General features: G+C 33.3%; 2 protein-coding genes across 2 annotated transcripts; one reads left to right on the top strand and one right to left on the bottom strand.

Moving 5' to 3' along the window:
- Nucleotides 1-1,087: 1,087 nt before the first annotated feature.
- On the top strand, nucleotides 1,088-4,994 carry LOC149005554 (CASP-like protein 1B2). The gene is made up of 3 exons (XM_089169454.1): nucleotides 1,088-1,355; nucleotides 2,737-2,860; nucleotides 4,561-4,994. Exons 1-3 carry the CDS (start codon nucleotides 1,120-1,122, stop codon nucleotides 4,801-4,803), a joined length of 603 nt encoding a protein of 200 aa, XP_089025580.1. The 5' UTR covers nucleotides 1,088-1,119; the 3' UTR covers nucleotides 4,804-4,994.
- Nucleotides 4,995-10,599: 5,605 nt separating this feature from the next.
- Nucleotides 10,600-13,586, bottom strand: LOC149005553 (NAC domain-containing protein 21/22-like). Its single transcript, XM_089168510.1, has 3 exons — nucleotides 13,347-13,586; nucleotides 12,141-12,412; nucleotides 10,600-11,583 (listed from the first exon to the last, which is right to left on the bottom strand). The coding sequence occupies exons 1-3, from the start codon at nucleotides 13,531-13,533 to the stop codon at nucleotides 11,113-11,115; spliced, it is 930 nt and encodes a 309-aa protein (XP_089024636.1). The 5' UTR covers nucleotides 13,534-13,586; the 3' UTR covers nucleotides 10,600-11,112.
- Between the last annotated feature and the right edge of the window lie 2,356 nt (nucleotides 13,587-15,942).

Genomic DNA, 15,942 nt, shown 5'->3' with positions numbered 1-15,942 from the left:
AGTCTTTTCGGTGTGTCCTCATCCTCAATTGATGGAGATTCTTCAGGCAGATTTGGCTTGATTGTTTTTCTGTTCTAGTGGTCTTGGGCCTTTCCTGTTTATAATCCAAGAAAGAAAGAAAGAGGACGAGAGCCAATATCAAACCAACTATAATATGATTATTCATTATTTTATTTTTCCTAATTTTGCTATTTATCTATTTTAAAATCCTATTTTCTGCTGCACTAAATTTACCTGTATAATGATTCTTAATAGCCCAACACCATAAATTTGAAGCAACTATAGTTAAATCGAAAATATATCATTAATGAACTGCAAGTTGTGAAGCTTGTTAAACTTACAAAAGCGTTTGTTTATGAACTTGGGCGAGATTTTCATACAAGTAGCTGAGCAAAGCTGTCTGCATACAATTGTTGATGCAGAAGGTGATCCATAGAGTTGACAAAGTTGGTTAATTTCCATGAAAGGAAGCTATGGAGCAAATTCACAACCTTTTTCTACCCAACTGCACTTGTTGAAATGAGGTTTCAAATGGTTGAACCTTTAAACCAGCCGGCCTGGTCCACTTCAAAATTTGGTGCCAAATCAAAGATGGGCAGGAATTGAATTAAAGGTAAATTGAGTCCAGAAAGATAGAAGTTTCAATATAGCCAACAAGCTCTCTTACTCATGCTTCTCTGTTTGCAATAATTTTTGAACGAAAACAGAGATATCTCTGGACCAGGTTTGAATGGTTCTCTGGGTTTTGCAGGATCCAATTGAGGCCATACCTCAGTGGTTTACCTGTGAAATAAGGTTGATCAAAATAGATCAAAATGGTTTTGATTTATGCCCAGCTTCAAGTTGGTCAATGAGTTGGATGGGGTGACAAACTTGCTTTCCCTAGAGATCAACTACACTCAAGGGTGCTCAACATCTTCTCAACCCCCCAAAAGAAGCATTAACAATTAATTCATCAGCAACTTTCCTTGTTAGTTTCAGCCACACAAAGAATTGAGCTTCTCTCTCTCTCTCTCTCTCTCTCTCTCTCTCTCTCTTGTTTTAAAGCACTACCCTTTGGCCATTCCCCAGAAAGCATCTCCTTCCTTGATCCTTCCCATTTCATTCTCTTTCAGTGCCATGGATAACCAAAGTGGTGAAAAGCCTGTTGAGTTGAACCTGCCTGCAGGGCTAGAAACAAAGAGACAGCGCTGGGTCCTTCTGCTGCTGAGGTTGCTTGCATTGTTTGCGGCTTTTTCTGCTACACTGGTGATGGCACTTAACAAGGAGACCAAAACCATCGTAGTTGCTACTGTTGGTACCACCCAAGTTACTGCTGCTATCAAGGCTAAGTTTCAGCACACCCCAGCTTTTGTGTAAGCTTTTCTCAACTAAAACTTATTCATCTCATACAAAAGAAAACGATATGTAAGTAACTCATATCCCTCCTTTGGTCTTCTGCCACCATACATATACATTTAAGGTGGTCTCACCTTGTCACTGTTCAGAGGTGAGTCCTCATAAAATGTATGATGGAAGGGGCATCAGGATTCAACGTCAATGCTGCACATTAGATCGAAATCTCGACCGTTCGTCTCGCTTTTAATCACTTGCGAGGTGGACGGTCGAGATTTCGATATCGACCGTTGGCAGCCGGTGCTGCATATTTAATGCGCAACATTCAAGTCTACCTAGGGGCATTTAGGGAAGATTACCCTCAATGAGTTGAGATCAGCCTCTACCCTTTTATGCAATCCTCGTACTTCTCCACTATATATTAGAAAGGGACCCACCTCTGAATTCTAACAAGATGAATCAAAGGTGGGACAATCACCCCCTCCCTAATTAATGCGACTCCATTAAGCTTCCCTCATATTTTGTGACAAAAAAAATGTGAGAAAAGCATAAATCTTCATCCATATCTACACAACAATACAATTCATCTGAAACTGCCACACTATGAATTTTTTATTTACATTAAAGCCAAGTTTTTGTCTCCTATGGCGAAAAGAGAATCTCTTCATTCACGGGATTTAGATGGAAAATTTTCACACCTTTAATGATGAAACTCATTGTCTTAGGGTCTGTTGGATTACTTGAGTCTAGAGATTTCAAATCTATGGAGTCATGGTTCATAAAATTAATTGTTTGGTTAGTCTGAATCTTTAGAATGAAATATGTAGATTCATCTTTAAAAAACATTTATAGAGTCGTGGTTAAAATGTTTAGCGTTTTTATAGTAGGGTGAAATATCTGGATTTCATCTCATACCCATAAATCTACAGATTCACGTTTTTAGTGTAAAAAGGTGAATCCTTAGATTTCATGAACCCAGAAATTCACACAACCAAGCGAGTATAAATCTCCCATTTGTGAATCCAGGGATTTCAAATCTCTAAATTTATGTAACTAAAGAGGCCTTATTATGGGTTTATCATATCGATCAAATCACCATCGGTGAAGAGACTCTCTCTCATCACCCTGGATCTTGATAAGTGGGCTTGGGTTTTACTTCAACTAAAACTTTATTACCTTGGGCCACACGAGTGGCCTGAGTTGGGCCCAACATGGCCTACTCCATCTCATAACCATGCAACAATCACAAAAACTTTTTATCAAAACCAAAACTCGTTGGTGATAAGTTTAATAAATTCACATAATCAATATCCTAATTATGTGCTAATCAATTCCCATTAAAAAAAGCTTGCCCAGATAATTGTATCACTAGAAGTAATTAACTTCGATGATGTGTTGCAGGTTCTTCGTGATAGTCAATGGAATTGCTAGTTTTCATCACTTCGTCATCTTGATTGCGGATTCATTTGCTTATAAGTTTGATTTCAATGGTTTTCGTGGTTTGACAATCACAATCTTAGACATGGTAAGCAAAGAAATCGACATTTTGTTTCTTTCTCTAAATAGAAATAATATATTGAAACAAATATCATTAGCATCATCTAATGACGTGATTAATTTTGACCACGCGATTAAACTAACTAAATTAAGCCTAATTGCTCCTATTTAATTTAACTACAAGAGTCATTTTCTGCAAAAATCATTCACGTCTTCTCTTATCACACTATCAAAATCATGATGGGTCATGGAGATAATATGAAGCGAACCAAAGTTGACTAGTCAAAGTTTGTTCATCATCATCTTGGGTCTGGATCTGCCTTCTAATTGAGCCGGTTCGATCCAAGACTTGGTCTAATTTTTATATATATATATTTATCTACCAAAAAAAACATATCTTGTTTTTTTTGGGGATAAAAAGAAAATTTGATTTATAAACGTGCTATCAGAATTATTTGAAAAGTTCAAATTTCTGTTATTTTGAAGCATCTAGTATCAATTTTATACATAATAAATCATATAGTTTATGAATAATTAAGTTTTACTTATATTTAATTATGATACTGTAATATCTAATTAACCTAGATGAAAACAATTTGACATTTGAAATGCCATTTCCACATTGATGCCATTGCAAAGCTTATCAAAATGTGAATATTTGATTGTTTAGATGAAAACCATTGACTGCAATATTGAGACATAATGGTCTCCTATGTTTATCTTTCTCCTGTAAAATGACATCTTTGATCTTCGATTATTGTGAAAAGAGAAGGAGAATATAATCGTAAGTAGAAGATCTAAACTCGATTGAGTAGGCAACAACATTCCAATAGAGAACCATTTTCTTATGAAAATATTTCATATTGAATAATTGATAGTGTGAGGGTGTTTCTAGGGGTGTCAATGGCGGGCTAAGTCTAAACCCTAGTCCCACCCTATGGACCTAAACCTAAATGTTGGAGACCTCACTAGGCTGTGCTGAGGTTGCCCAAGGTTCCACCCAAATCTAGGATCGAAGCGGGGTAGTTCTGGCTACTATTTATGAAATATTAGTGGCACTTTATCCACAGGTCTGGACTTTTGGAGCAACGACAAGCTCTTTATCCTACACTAAACCCAAAACCTACTTATTAACTCTACTAGGGCTTAAGCATCCATCCCCAACCATATATTTCAGTATTATTTTAAACCTGATCAATCGTGATTTACCCTGACACTGTTTGAAGAGGATCGAGTTAACCCTTATTTATCCTAATCTTAATCTTGAGTTTTAATATTTCTTTGTTGACACAAAAAAAAATCCTTTGTTGTGCACAGCTATGCATTTTTATACCAAATGATTGGCTGAGATTAAAAGCTTAATTTTAAATTTTAAAAATCCTCAATAATCTTGTATTTACTTTATTTTTTAGCCAATCATTTGATATATATATATATATATATATATGTGCACTGTTGTGTACAGTAGAGACTTATGCATAGCAGATGATATTTTCTCTGTTGACACACTATGATGTATATCTACTTATAACAAACTGCATGCATGTTCTACAAAAAATAATTATATGTTTTTTTATGTAAAAGTTAACTGTTGATATACCAAGAGAGGAGAACCAGGGGGGAAGTGTGAAAACCGGTCGAACACCGGGCGGCAACCTGACCGGGGGCCCAAAAAGAAAAAAAAAAAAGAGAAAGATTGAAAACCTAAATGGGGTTATTGTTTTGTAGGGAATAGTGGCTCTAGTGTCATTAGGTCTTGGTGGTGCAACTGCAATGGCTGAGCTGGGGAAAAATGGTAATTCACATGCCAGGTGGAGCAAGATCTGTGACAAATTTGAAGTTTTTTGTGACCATGGTCGTGGGGCCCTCATTGCTTCCTTCATCGGACTTGGCCTATTGATGTTTCTCAATTTGGTATCACTGGTTACCATTTACAAGAAACCTACTAAGCATTCGGCAATAGTCCCATGATGGACTGGATCACCATATTTTCATATCTGATTCCAACTATGTGTGTTTGTTTTTATATGTAATGGGCATTCTTGATGTTTCTTCCTTTGTTACCAGTGGAACATTAATGGCTAGATTGTTGATTTTATGGTTCATTAATTTCTGTTTAAAGGAATGTATTAAAAAATCTCTTTAAAGGGGAAAAAAATGTATTTGATGCACAAGTAGGGTTTAGGACTTGAGGAAAATCAGATATGTCGGCCAACGCAGGTTACTTGATTGGTAAGACCAACACTTCTTAGTGAAGAAGTCGTGAATTCGACTCTTGCATATGGTATATATAATATTCTAATCTCCTATATATAAAAAGGGTCTTGTGGCAAAAAAAAAAAAAAAGGATATGGGGATTTATACGGTATATATATAAATATATATATATATATATATATATATATATTTGGTTTTATAACGGTTTAAATTAAATGGTCTAAACCAAATTGAACCTTAAACTAATGATTTCACTTTTGTCAATTTGTAGCCATGACTAGGCCTAAGCGGTTTGATTCAATATTGATAGATGGGCTCAATTTGATTTTGACATCGTATTCAATTAAGGTTTTGATGCATCCAAAATCTACTTAGCCTTTAGATCCTTGAAGAATAACTTGCAAAACAGTGTTAGATGTGGTCCGACCGTGGGGTTGGGAGGCCACCTCCGAAGGCTAAGTCTGTAATGGAAATGATCACAGAGCTCTAATGAGTAGCAGAGCTAAAATTGAGTATAGTAATGGAGGGAAACGATTCAAATACCTCTGTTGCGCGTAAGTTCCTCATTTTATACATTTTACCTTTGATTTCCCGACCGTTGGATTCGTTCGTACCTCTTCTTGGTGACCATTCGATCTTAGGGTTTTTACCCTTCTTTCAAAGTTGAAGGCGGTTTCCTTCCAAGGCACGATCCTTCACTTCATAGTAGTGGTAGTTACCAGTTATGACTCAATCACACATCCCAAATTCTTCGGAGTCACGTTTATCTTTGGAACCGCTAAGTTCATTCCTTCTTACATAACTATCCTGTTCGGACTCGTACCGATCCCAACTGGATTTTATGGACCAAAACCGGACAAGTCACGGTCAACCGGAGTTAACAATCGAATCGAGACTAGACCCGATTTGATATAATTCTTTCCTTATCAGGTTTAAAGCATTGGTATTGAGTATTGTATTGATTTAGATAAGTTTAAGAGATGTATTGTCTAGTATCAAGAATTATATCATACTGAGCAATACATTTTAGTGTAATCTAAGACGTGTCTTTTAAACAGAAAATAAAAAAGAGACGCATCGATATGTATCATATTGCCAATAACATACTTTAACACCATGATGATGACTCATATGGGCCAACCCAAATAGTAATATTAAATGATCCGTTTCAATGGTCTCATAAGCTATATTATTTGGTTGGCATGTAACCAAAAACATAGCTTGAAAGATCCAAAATTCTATTACATTGATTTAAATTTCTTGGTCACGTACCAAACGCGTTCTTTTATTCGATCTTCCTTATCTTAAACATTTGGATCTAGCTACCATTTATTTAATTCATATTTATCATCTCTTTTTCAATCAACATTTTGTGGGTCCTAATATACCTTAATTATTTAATCTTAAATTTATATTATGGATAAAGAGAATGCAATTGGGTTGAGAATGATTTATAATTCAAGGTGCTGCTTATCCTAATCAGTGATCAATCAAGAACTTGTACCCTATTTAATTTTGCCACTTGTTTTATTTGAGAACAAAAATTTATTATAACAAATAAGATTATAATTTTTAGAGATAATTACTACTGCCCCTATACTTTGGTTTTATTACTAATTAAACCTCATTCTTTATGAAATTACTATTGTCCCCCCCTCACTTCTAATAGTGTTAAGTGATTGTTAACATTGAATATGTAATGTTTAGTTTGTCCTTCATTAAAATTAAGAAGTCTAAAACATTACTCTAATTTATAGAAACTATATTGAATGCCAATTATTTCCAAAAATCTTATATTTTAGAATTAATTTTGGGTTTCAAAGAGTATCAACGGTCTCCATTTAAAATTTGATGAAGACTCATATTAAGAAAGTTTGTGAATGAATTACTCTTTAAGATCTTGCTTTTTTATCCCTAATTCCATTAAAATGTACATCGTGGTGAAGATGAATTGTTTCACAGTATGAATTTAAGTTAATAGTAGGAACAATGATTTGGAAAATAAGAAATGAACCTGTGTATGTGTTCTAATCCTTGGAATTCACGCAAAAGAATAAAATGATTTCCACTACAGCGTGATACTTGCTAATGAGGGTCTTACTATTGCGCTAAAAAATATAATCATTTGGATTTTCAGACAAGGTTCATCTTCAACGATAGCGTTGTCTTGAAATTATTTTTCTTTTTGTTTTGTTCTTCATATTTAATTCAGAGTTGATGAAACAACACACTTATGGTTGTTGAAACTCTCAAGCTCAACTTAAAATTTTCCACAATCACAATAGCAAAAGTTTTACAAACAAATTAGCATATAAGATGTTAATTGATAGGAAATTTGATAACATGCATAATGGTTAGCATACATTAGGTGATTTTCAATTTTCAACTTTGAATTAAATTTGATATTTCCTTTCTATTTAGTTTCCTATTTTGAGTTTAATTCAATCACATCTTTCATTTATTTGGTGTTTTCTTTTTAGAGAAGAAAATGAATTTAAGGTTAATTTTCCTCCATAGTTAATTAAAGTTAGTATTATAACTTGACAAAATTGTAAAAAATAATTCCAGGATTATTTTTGGAATTTTGAAAAATATATAAATGTCACATCATTAGTAAACTAATAGAACTTAACGGTAGATGGCTTAATAACTATGGACAAAGTTAAAGGTTAGATTAATAATTTTAATTAGTACAAGGAAGCACCAGTAATTATTCATAATATTTTCTTTATATAACAAGATTATATGCCATCACAACCCCTTACCCAAATCTTTCAAGCATAAGTCCACAATATTGGTAAGCTTAAAAACAATCCTTAATGATCAGGATTATCTTCTATAATAATATTTATATTATATTTTTTTATATAATTTTATAAACAATAAATAAATAAAAAAGAATAACACATTCCCCCCCTTTCAATATTGCTAAGGTCTACAAGCATGAAACTTGCAAAAGAGATTAAATGAATAATCTATTATATTTATTTTGTCTTTTGCATGCAAACTAGTTATTAATTAATTCCCTCTTTCTACAATACATTGGGTAGATTTAGGACATCTCAATGTGTCAAGAGTTTTTGTAGCCACATTGTCACATTCTAATTGAATTATATAGATTTAAGACATGATTTGTATGATACACCAACACATTATACAATTCAAAAATCGTACAATTATTGGTGACCCGAATATCAATAGTATATAAAGAATCCAAAATAATCATTAGGTAGAAAGAAACTTATTAATTATATTAATAACGACCAAGGTTCTCTCAAACTAATTATTCGAATATTAACTGTCTTACATTTATCAGGAAAAACTAAGCTATTACATGACTTTGGCTTAAATCCAAATCTCCATTTGAGTTGAAAGAAACTTTTAATCCCTTAAAAACCAAAGTATTTGATATGTCAAAACCATTCTTGAGAAAAATAGATGGGAGAGGGTGTGAGGGATGAATGTTTAAACTTAAAGGTATCCTTGATCTTACACTGCCTCTATGTAAACACCTGTATAAATAATGTGTTGATTTTTAACAACTCACTAATATGTTTAAGTAATGTTCTTTTCAAGGAGATTTCATTCTAAATATTTGTTTAAGTGATCTTTTAATAAGACCCATTAACTCTAAAAATTGTAGGTCCTAATGTTCTTTTCAAAGAGATCTCATTTTAATTATTTGTTTAAGTGATCTTTTAATAATAAGACCTATTAACTCTAAAAAAATGTAGGTCCTTAATCTTCATCTATACATAAGATATGTGGCAATCAATGTACCCTAACCTAGATATAATTAGATTCCCAACCCATTCTCTCTCTAATTCCAAAAAAAAATATTGAAATATGACCCTCTCTAAGGTGACAAATCTTAGAGTGACCTCATATGCATTTTATTTCATAGGTGATGGCCATGTTTTAGGTAGAGGAAACCCACAAATGATGAAAGCAGAATCAAGGAAAATCCAATTATTAATTGGATCAAATCCTTAAGTCTTGTAATTATTAATTGAGTTGTAAAGCTTAGAGACTTATATGCCACAATCTAAGGGAGTTAGTTGGTAGCATCAGATTTAACTATACTTTGTTCTATTGTTCCTTTATTCTCTTGCTAATTAAGAAATTAATGGTGACTTGAAACTAAACCAATCCCCTCAATCTAAGGCTTATGCTAATTAAGAAATTAATGGTAATTTGAAACCATACCAATCCATCAATCTAAGGTTTCATCCTTTAATCACTTAATTACAAGTAATGGATGCTAGTGCTTTGTGTTTGTATTTTCTGATGGCATTTTCTATCACCAAACCCCTAAACCTACCATACCAAAACTGAAACAAAAATCATACAGTTGGTGAGATCCTACTTGATAAAAGAACTTCAAATAGATATATATTTCCTTAAAACTATTATAATTTCAAGAGACCAAATGATTCACTTTTTTTAATTCCCCCCTCCCCCTTAGAATCATTCTCTTCTTCTTACTGTTAATATTATCATAACCCTTTCAACCAAAAAATATTATCATTAACCCTCAACCATTGATGGAAGAGATTCTACTTCACATTATCAGAGAACTTTTTATTTTCATCTTAAAAACAAAAAAAAAATCACACTTTTGTAGGTTTTATTCTTACTTAAAACCCTTTAATTTCTCATGAAATGTGTGAGTTTCTTTCCTATATCATCCCTAAACATGATCTAGTCCATCTTACTTCAAATAAAGAAAATTGAAATAACATTATGGCATGAAGGTTGAAATATCAACTGACTTTAGGTTTGAAATTATTAATTCAAACATATTGAATGAGAAGGAGTTATGACTAAATTATTTGATTTAAAATTCTAATTTAATAAGTGTTTAAAGAATTATCTTCTAAGTTTTAGAATTAAAGCTTCATCAACATACTCAAAAACAAATGTTTTAAAGTTCAAAGTTTCAATATAGAATTCATTGGTACAGGTTTGAATTCTACACACCAAAATGTTTTCCTCCAAGCAGCCTAGAAAAATCCCTGTTAAATGCTAAAATCCAGCACATGAAATGTGTCATACCATGAATCATCTAAGCCAAATGCATAAATTTCAAGTATTATTATTGATTTTATTTTTTTTACCAGTACACTTTTTACTCTTTTTATCATTATTTTTATAAAATTTCATATATTTATCCACTTGTTTAATTATCGGATGTCATGCTTTGCGAAGGCTTACGTTTATGCCTTTTCATATATGACTCGGATTTTAGGCAAGTGGATTGCCTTACATCACGCTTTTATATTTAAAAACATGACACATTTGAAAAGAAATATGTATAAACATGTGCTAAAAATTTTAAATAGTTTTCTTTTAGACTTTAGTATAGTCAATTAACAAACTATTTCACAATCTCATATGTTTAAGATTCATCTTATTTTACATATTACAATGACCCCGACAGATAATCCCTAAATTTAAATGATTTCATCTCTTATTAAGAGAAGACCCTAGCATTATCTTAGGCAACTACTAGAACTAGTATTTGGTGCCAATGTTACAATATAGAGCTTTGAAGATTAATTTCATACTCGAGTCAATTTGGTCTTTAACACAAGCATTAAAACCCTTAGTTGTGACTTCTCAAGAAAAATTTTCCTAGATCTTCCCAAAATTAAAGGAAATAATAATAATAAAGGGTAAAAAACAAAAAAACAAAACAACAAAAGATAACTTGTAGTTGCAACTTTGCTCTTTAGAATTTTATAATTTTGTTGTTATTCAAATCCTTAGAGATTAATGTCCACAAATTTCTTAATATATATTATAAAGTCAAATGAAGTGAAAACAGGATTAAAGTCAATCACAAAAGGAACTTTTACATCGAAGTTACAATACAAACATCTTCTATAATATTTCAAAAGCAACCTCCCTAACATTTGAATATATACAATACTAGAAGCTCCTTTACCATTTGAATCTTTACAAAGTAAAACTTAAATCAAAAAGGAAAAAAAAAATTCAACTCCTCATTAATAAGTTCCCCATTCTGGCATGACACATGATGTGATATTTTTGAATATTCAATCAGTATGGGTTCCACATACTTGACAAAGCCACCTCAGATAAGTAACTCTCAGGAGCTCCTTCACCTAAATTTGGTGCTAGTTGTTCTACTTTCATGGTGCTTTCACTCTTGCTGAGGTGATTCAAGATTGCTTTTATTACCTTTTTATCACAAGAAGGGTTTGAAAAGGTACCCATATCAGTTACTCCCACAAAGCTGGTTAGATTCTTAGGAAGACTGTTTTGTTCCATTTGAGGATTACTATAAGCTGACATGTTTGGGTTTGTATGGTTTTGAGCAAAACTGGAGAAGCAGGGCACTTGCTCAAACTCAACTAGGTTTGGTGCTGTTTGCTCAAAATTGATGTAGGAGTCCATTAAAGGTTGGAATGATGAAGAGCCAGTGTCATCTTCATAACAGTTCTCCACACTAGCAGATTTAGCAGAAACTCCTCCTTTTTTGTAGAATACTCTACATAGAACCCAATCTTCCTGTTCATACACACAATAACAAAGAAGGTCAGAAAATAATTAAAACTAGAGAGGTTGAAGGGGCAATGCCCAAGAATTAGAAAACCCTAGCTAGTTGCAATTTATTTCTAATAGACTGTTTCATCCCGGTTGTCCTTAATGAGTCAATAAATATTTAAAAATAAATCTATCCAGAAAATTATTACATCTAATTTAAAGATAGACTATTATTATTTTTTGGGATAAAACAAAATGAAGCCTGCAACTATTTCTTAATATTTTGGTTTCGTTTGATTACATATATATGAAAGACTTTTCTAAATAATTAGCAAAACTGAGTCAATTATACAAAACTTCATAAAATAGCTAGTAAGGAAGAATTTCAAATGATAAACCTAAATGGTCGTTTTCGTTCTTATTGAGAATTTATGGAGACTTAAGAGTTGATTTGTCCATAAGTGCAGTTGGAATGGCATAAAAATTAATAGAATTTCTATAATTTTGTCCTCATATGAAATAATTGTTTTGTTGGATTAAAATAATAATTAGGGTTTTATCAAGAAGAAGAGAGAATATACCTGAAAAGAAGTTCTTTGTGGTTCTGAATGTCCTTCAAGCCTGAATTCATGCATGACCCAGTCTGTCTTTTTCCCTTTGGGTGCCCTCCCTTGATAGAAAACCAGTGTTTTTCTCATACCCACGAGGGTCTCTTTCCTGATAATATGTCTGTCCTTCCCTGTAGCTTTCCAATAACCAGCCACCGTGGCCCGATTGGTTCGTAGTCCGGTTGCGTATTTCCTATCACGCTGGCTGAAGAAATACCATTCCTTCCCTCCCACACAAGCTACTTCTAATCCACATAAGAATTGTGTAATCAGTTAATAAACAAGCTCTCACATTAGCAGGTTCTGGGGAGGGTAACAACCAATTAAAAGATACTATATATGTCACAAGATTATGAACTATGTAAGAAACCTGACCCTCAGTGATGTCACAATCAAAAACCTAATTATAGATAAGTCCTAACTCCTAAATCTACAGTATATGTGAATTTTTAGCTTGCAAGAGAATTTAAGATCATGACCTTATACTCTATAATTGTTTCAGTTCGATGCAGAAAATTTTCACATCTGATGTGAATAATATGCTTATAGAACGTAATGATATGGAAGTTTGATTTGCAATTTTACAGGTGTATGGTGATTGTGGTTTAGGTTCCTGATGATTTTGACTCTTCTGTTATTCTCATCAATCATTTTCATTATCTTTTCTGTTTGGGCTTTACACAGTAACCTCCATTAAAAACTTTCACAATCTATACAGATGGTCTCGTGGTGTAGTTGGTTGTCACCTCAGTTTTGAAATTTTCAACTCTTCTTCTAAACTTTTAGAATGAAAAGAAGAAAATGGAATGTTGAAGAAAAGAGAATTTTACCTCTAAAGCTTTCAAGAACCTTGAAAAGTCATTTATATATGTTAGTTTTATCTTGGTGAAGGGATAAAGATTCTATAAAAAAAAAACTTTAAAGCTTCAAACCCAGAAAATGTACAAGGACATTAACCCACCAACTTCTTGACAGAATCAGAATGAAAGAAGAAATGATTTGGAAAAAAAAAATGAATTAAAACCCCTAAAGAAGATCAATTGAAGTCAAAAAGTTTCTCACAAATACATGTTAATCAAGATCTTTGGAATCCAAAAACTATAAAACGGATAATCTCTGAAATGAACTCATGAACATAAGCAAATAAAGATGAAGATGATGATGGAATAGTTCTCTCACCAGGAAGTTCCCAGGGCTCACACTTGTTCAAGTCGACCTCTATCATCACAGGAGAGACATGAGAATTCACCTTCCCATTATTGCCTGTGACCTTCTTTATCAAGTAATCACATATAAGCTCTTCATCTCTTGGATGAAATCTGAACCCTGGAGGCAACCTTGCCTCTACCATGTTTAGAGAGCTCATCTTCACACACAAGCACAGAGAGGGAGAGAGAGAGAGAGAGAGAGAGAAGAGAGAGAGAGAGAGGTTTCAGGAAATGAGTCCTTCCAGGAGCTGAAAGGGGGTATATAATAAGAAGCCCATGTCAACTACTACTACGCGTGAATCTTGGATATGAATAGTGTAGTCTTCTTTTCCTCTCTATCTGAAATTTTCTTAATATAATAATTAGTGGGTTACTTTGTTAAAAGAGGTGAAGAGAGAGACGGGTCTTCACCTCCTTCTATTTTCTATGTATGAGAAAAGACCTGCTGACTTGCAATGATGACATGGAAATTATTGGTTTTTCCTCAAAATAGATATAGTGCTATGATCTGATAAGGTAAAGATCCTCAGGATTTAAAGGGAAAGGTGATATGGACTTGTAGCAGGTTTAGGTTTAGCCCATGGTTTTAGAGATCCTGATTGGAATCGGTTGAATGAACCCATTATTAGACACAACGAGTTTGGCCGAGTTAGATTGATTTCAATGGATTCTATTGGATATTAAGGTTGATTTGACTTGAAATTAATCCAACTCAGAATCAATGGATCTAGCTAGTTTGAAGTTTGAAACCTTGCTCAAGCCTTAGAGGCTTACATTTGTAAAGGACAAATTTACTTATCTCATAAATGGTTGTTGTCATCAAAAAGAGAAAGGAAGAAGTAGTATTATTGATTGAACCTACTCAATGGTGCTTGTAGACCCACCACATCAACAAACAAAGCTGGATTCACAATTGCACTGAAGAAGCTGAATCCATAAATGTCTTTGTATTTTTGAAAGACTAAAATGCGTTGAAGATATACTTTGTTCTATGTCTATGGTGCAAATGCTCGTTTATACTCTTTCAATGAATGCTTCAAAAGTCCAGCCAACTAATATTCAACATGCCATGCCACCAAACTTCTTCACTGCTATTGTCAATTGTTAGAAGCACACTCTGAAAGGTTATATTCACAATCCAACAAAGATGGTTTCATATAAAGGAAAAGAAATACAACACAACTCTTATTGTTTTTTACCCATCTCAACCTGTTGAGAGACTACATATATTACTTCAAGCAAGAGGAACAAAATGCTCATATAACTGAAAAATGCCAAAACTACAACAAAACAAGATCTCTAGGGAGTTTATGTTAAGAAGATAGAGCATTACCACGCAAAACTTATCCGATTTTATGTGGATCATCCAAAGGCTACATTCATAGCCAAGTAGATGTGGTGTTTCACATGAAGAAAAAGAAGAAAATTAGGGTCAAACCATTTTCTACCTCTTTCAATCCTATTAAGAGACTATAAATAGTTGTTGATAAAAAAACCCTACTTCCAGGAAAATGTCCTAAGAAAGAGTACATGACCTCCAAACAGTTAAAGAGTCCACAACTAGTCATTTTGATAAACTTAAAATTTTGAACGAGATCCATGCCTACCTGATAATGGTTAAAGTCGAAAAATGATTATTCAAGCACGTTTAGGCCCCAAAATTGACCCCCAAAAAGTTATACATGATAAAAATTGGTCCTCACAACCAGTCATTTTGAAGAGCCTTAAATTCTAAATATGATGCAAAACCAAAACCAAAACGCAATCGTTAAAAAATGACAATCAAAATACATTCTAAGCCCTAAAATAAATACAAGAACATTTTAATTGCATGGTCACAATTAGTCTTCACCACAACATTAATTGGCTGTATGTTTCAATAAAAACCATCATTAATGGTGTGCATCTGGCAAGGAATGATTGCATGTAAGCTTGAATTAGAGAATGAATGATTTGTCATTTGACATGAAAGAGGAACCATATCTTCACTTGCTTTTGACTAACCCTCTAGACGTTTCTAAACACAGGGTAGAGAAGAGAACACTTTGATATGAAAGGAGAATTATATCTTCACTTGCTTTTGACTAACTCTCCAGACGTTTCTATACACAGGTAGAGAACAATGAAATAGGATAGGCATCCATGGAAGTTGTAGACATCACCTCTTTTTTGTGATAGTTATGTTGTTGTCATCTTGCTCAGAATTAGTGCAATTATTTTGAATTCCATATCATGGGATGCCCAGCTGATGTAGCAAACGATAATTACAGATGTCCTTTAGCATGACAAAGATGATTTGCCTGTCAGTGTGTTGTTATCTTGTATCCCATGCCACAGGTTGACAAGAGTGAAAAGGATATGATAATTCACACTTGTCCATACTGGCTTTGATGGTAATGAAACTCTTTCATGGATTCCTATTCAAAGAGTGCATAACCAGCTCCATCATGTCCTATTTATAACTCAACAAGGTAGGGGTTCTAATGGAACAGAAAAAAAATCTCCTTGTGATTTGATGCTATGTGTTTTAAAACACTGAATCTCAATATTAACACTAGCCTCTTAAT

Source organism: Hakea prostrata, chromosome 9 (genome assembly GCF_041222555.1).
Source record: "Hakea prostrata isolate BN-2017 chromosome 9, UWA_Hpros_2, whole genome shotgun sequence".
NCBI lineage: Eukaryota > Viridiplantae > Streptophyta > Magnoliopsida > Proteales > Proteaceae > Hakea > Hakea prostrata.
The sequence above is the reverse complement of the archived record's forward strand: the minus strand, read 5'-3'. Positions and strand labels throughout refer to the sequence as shown.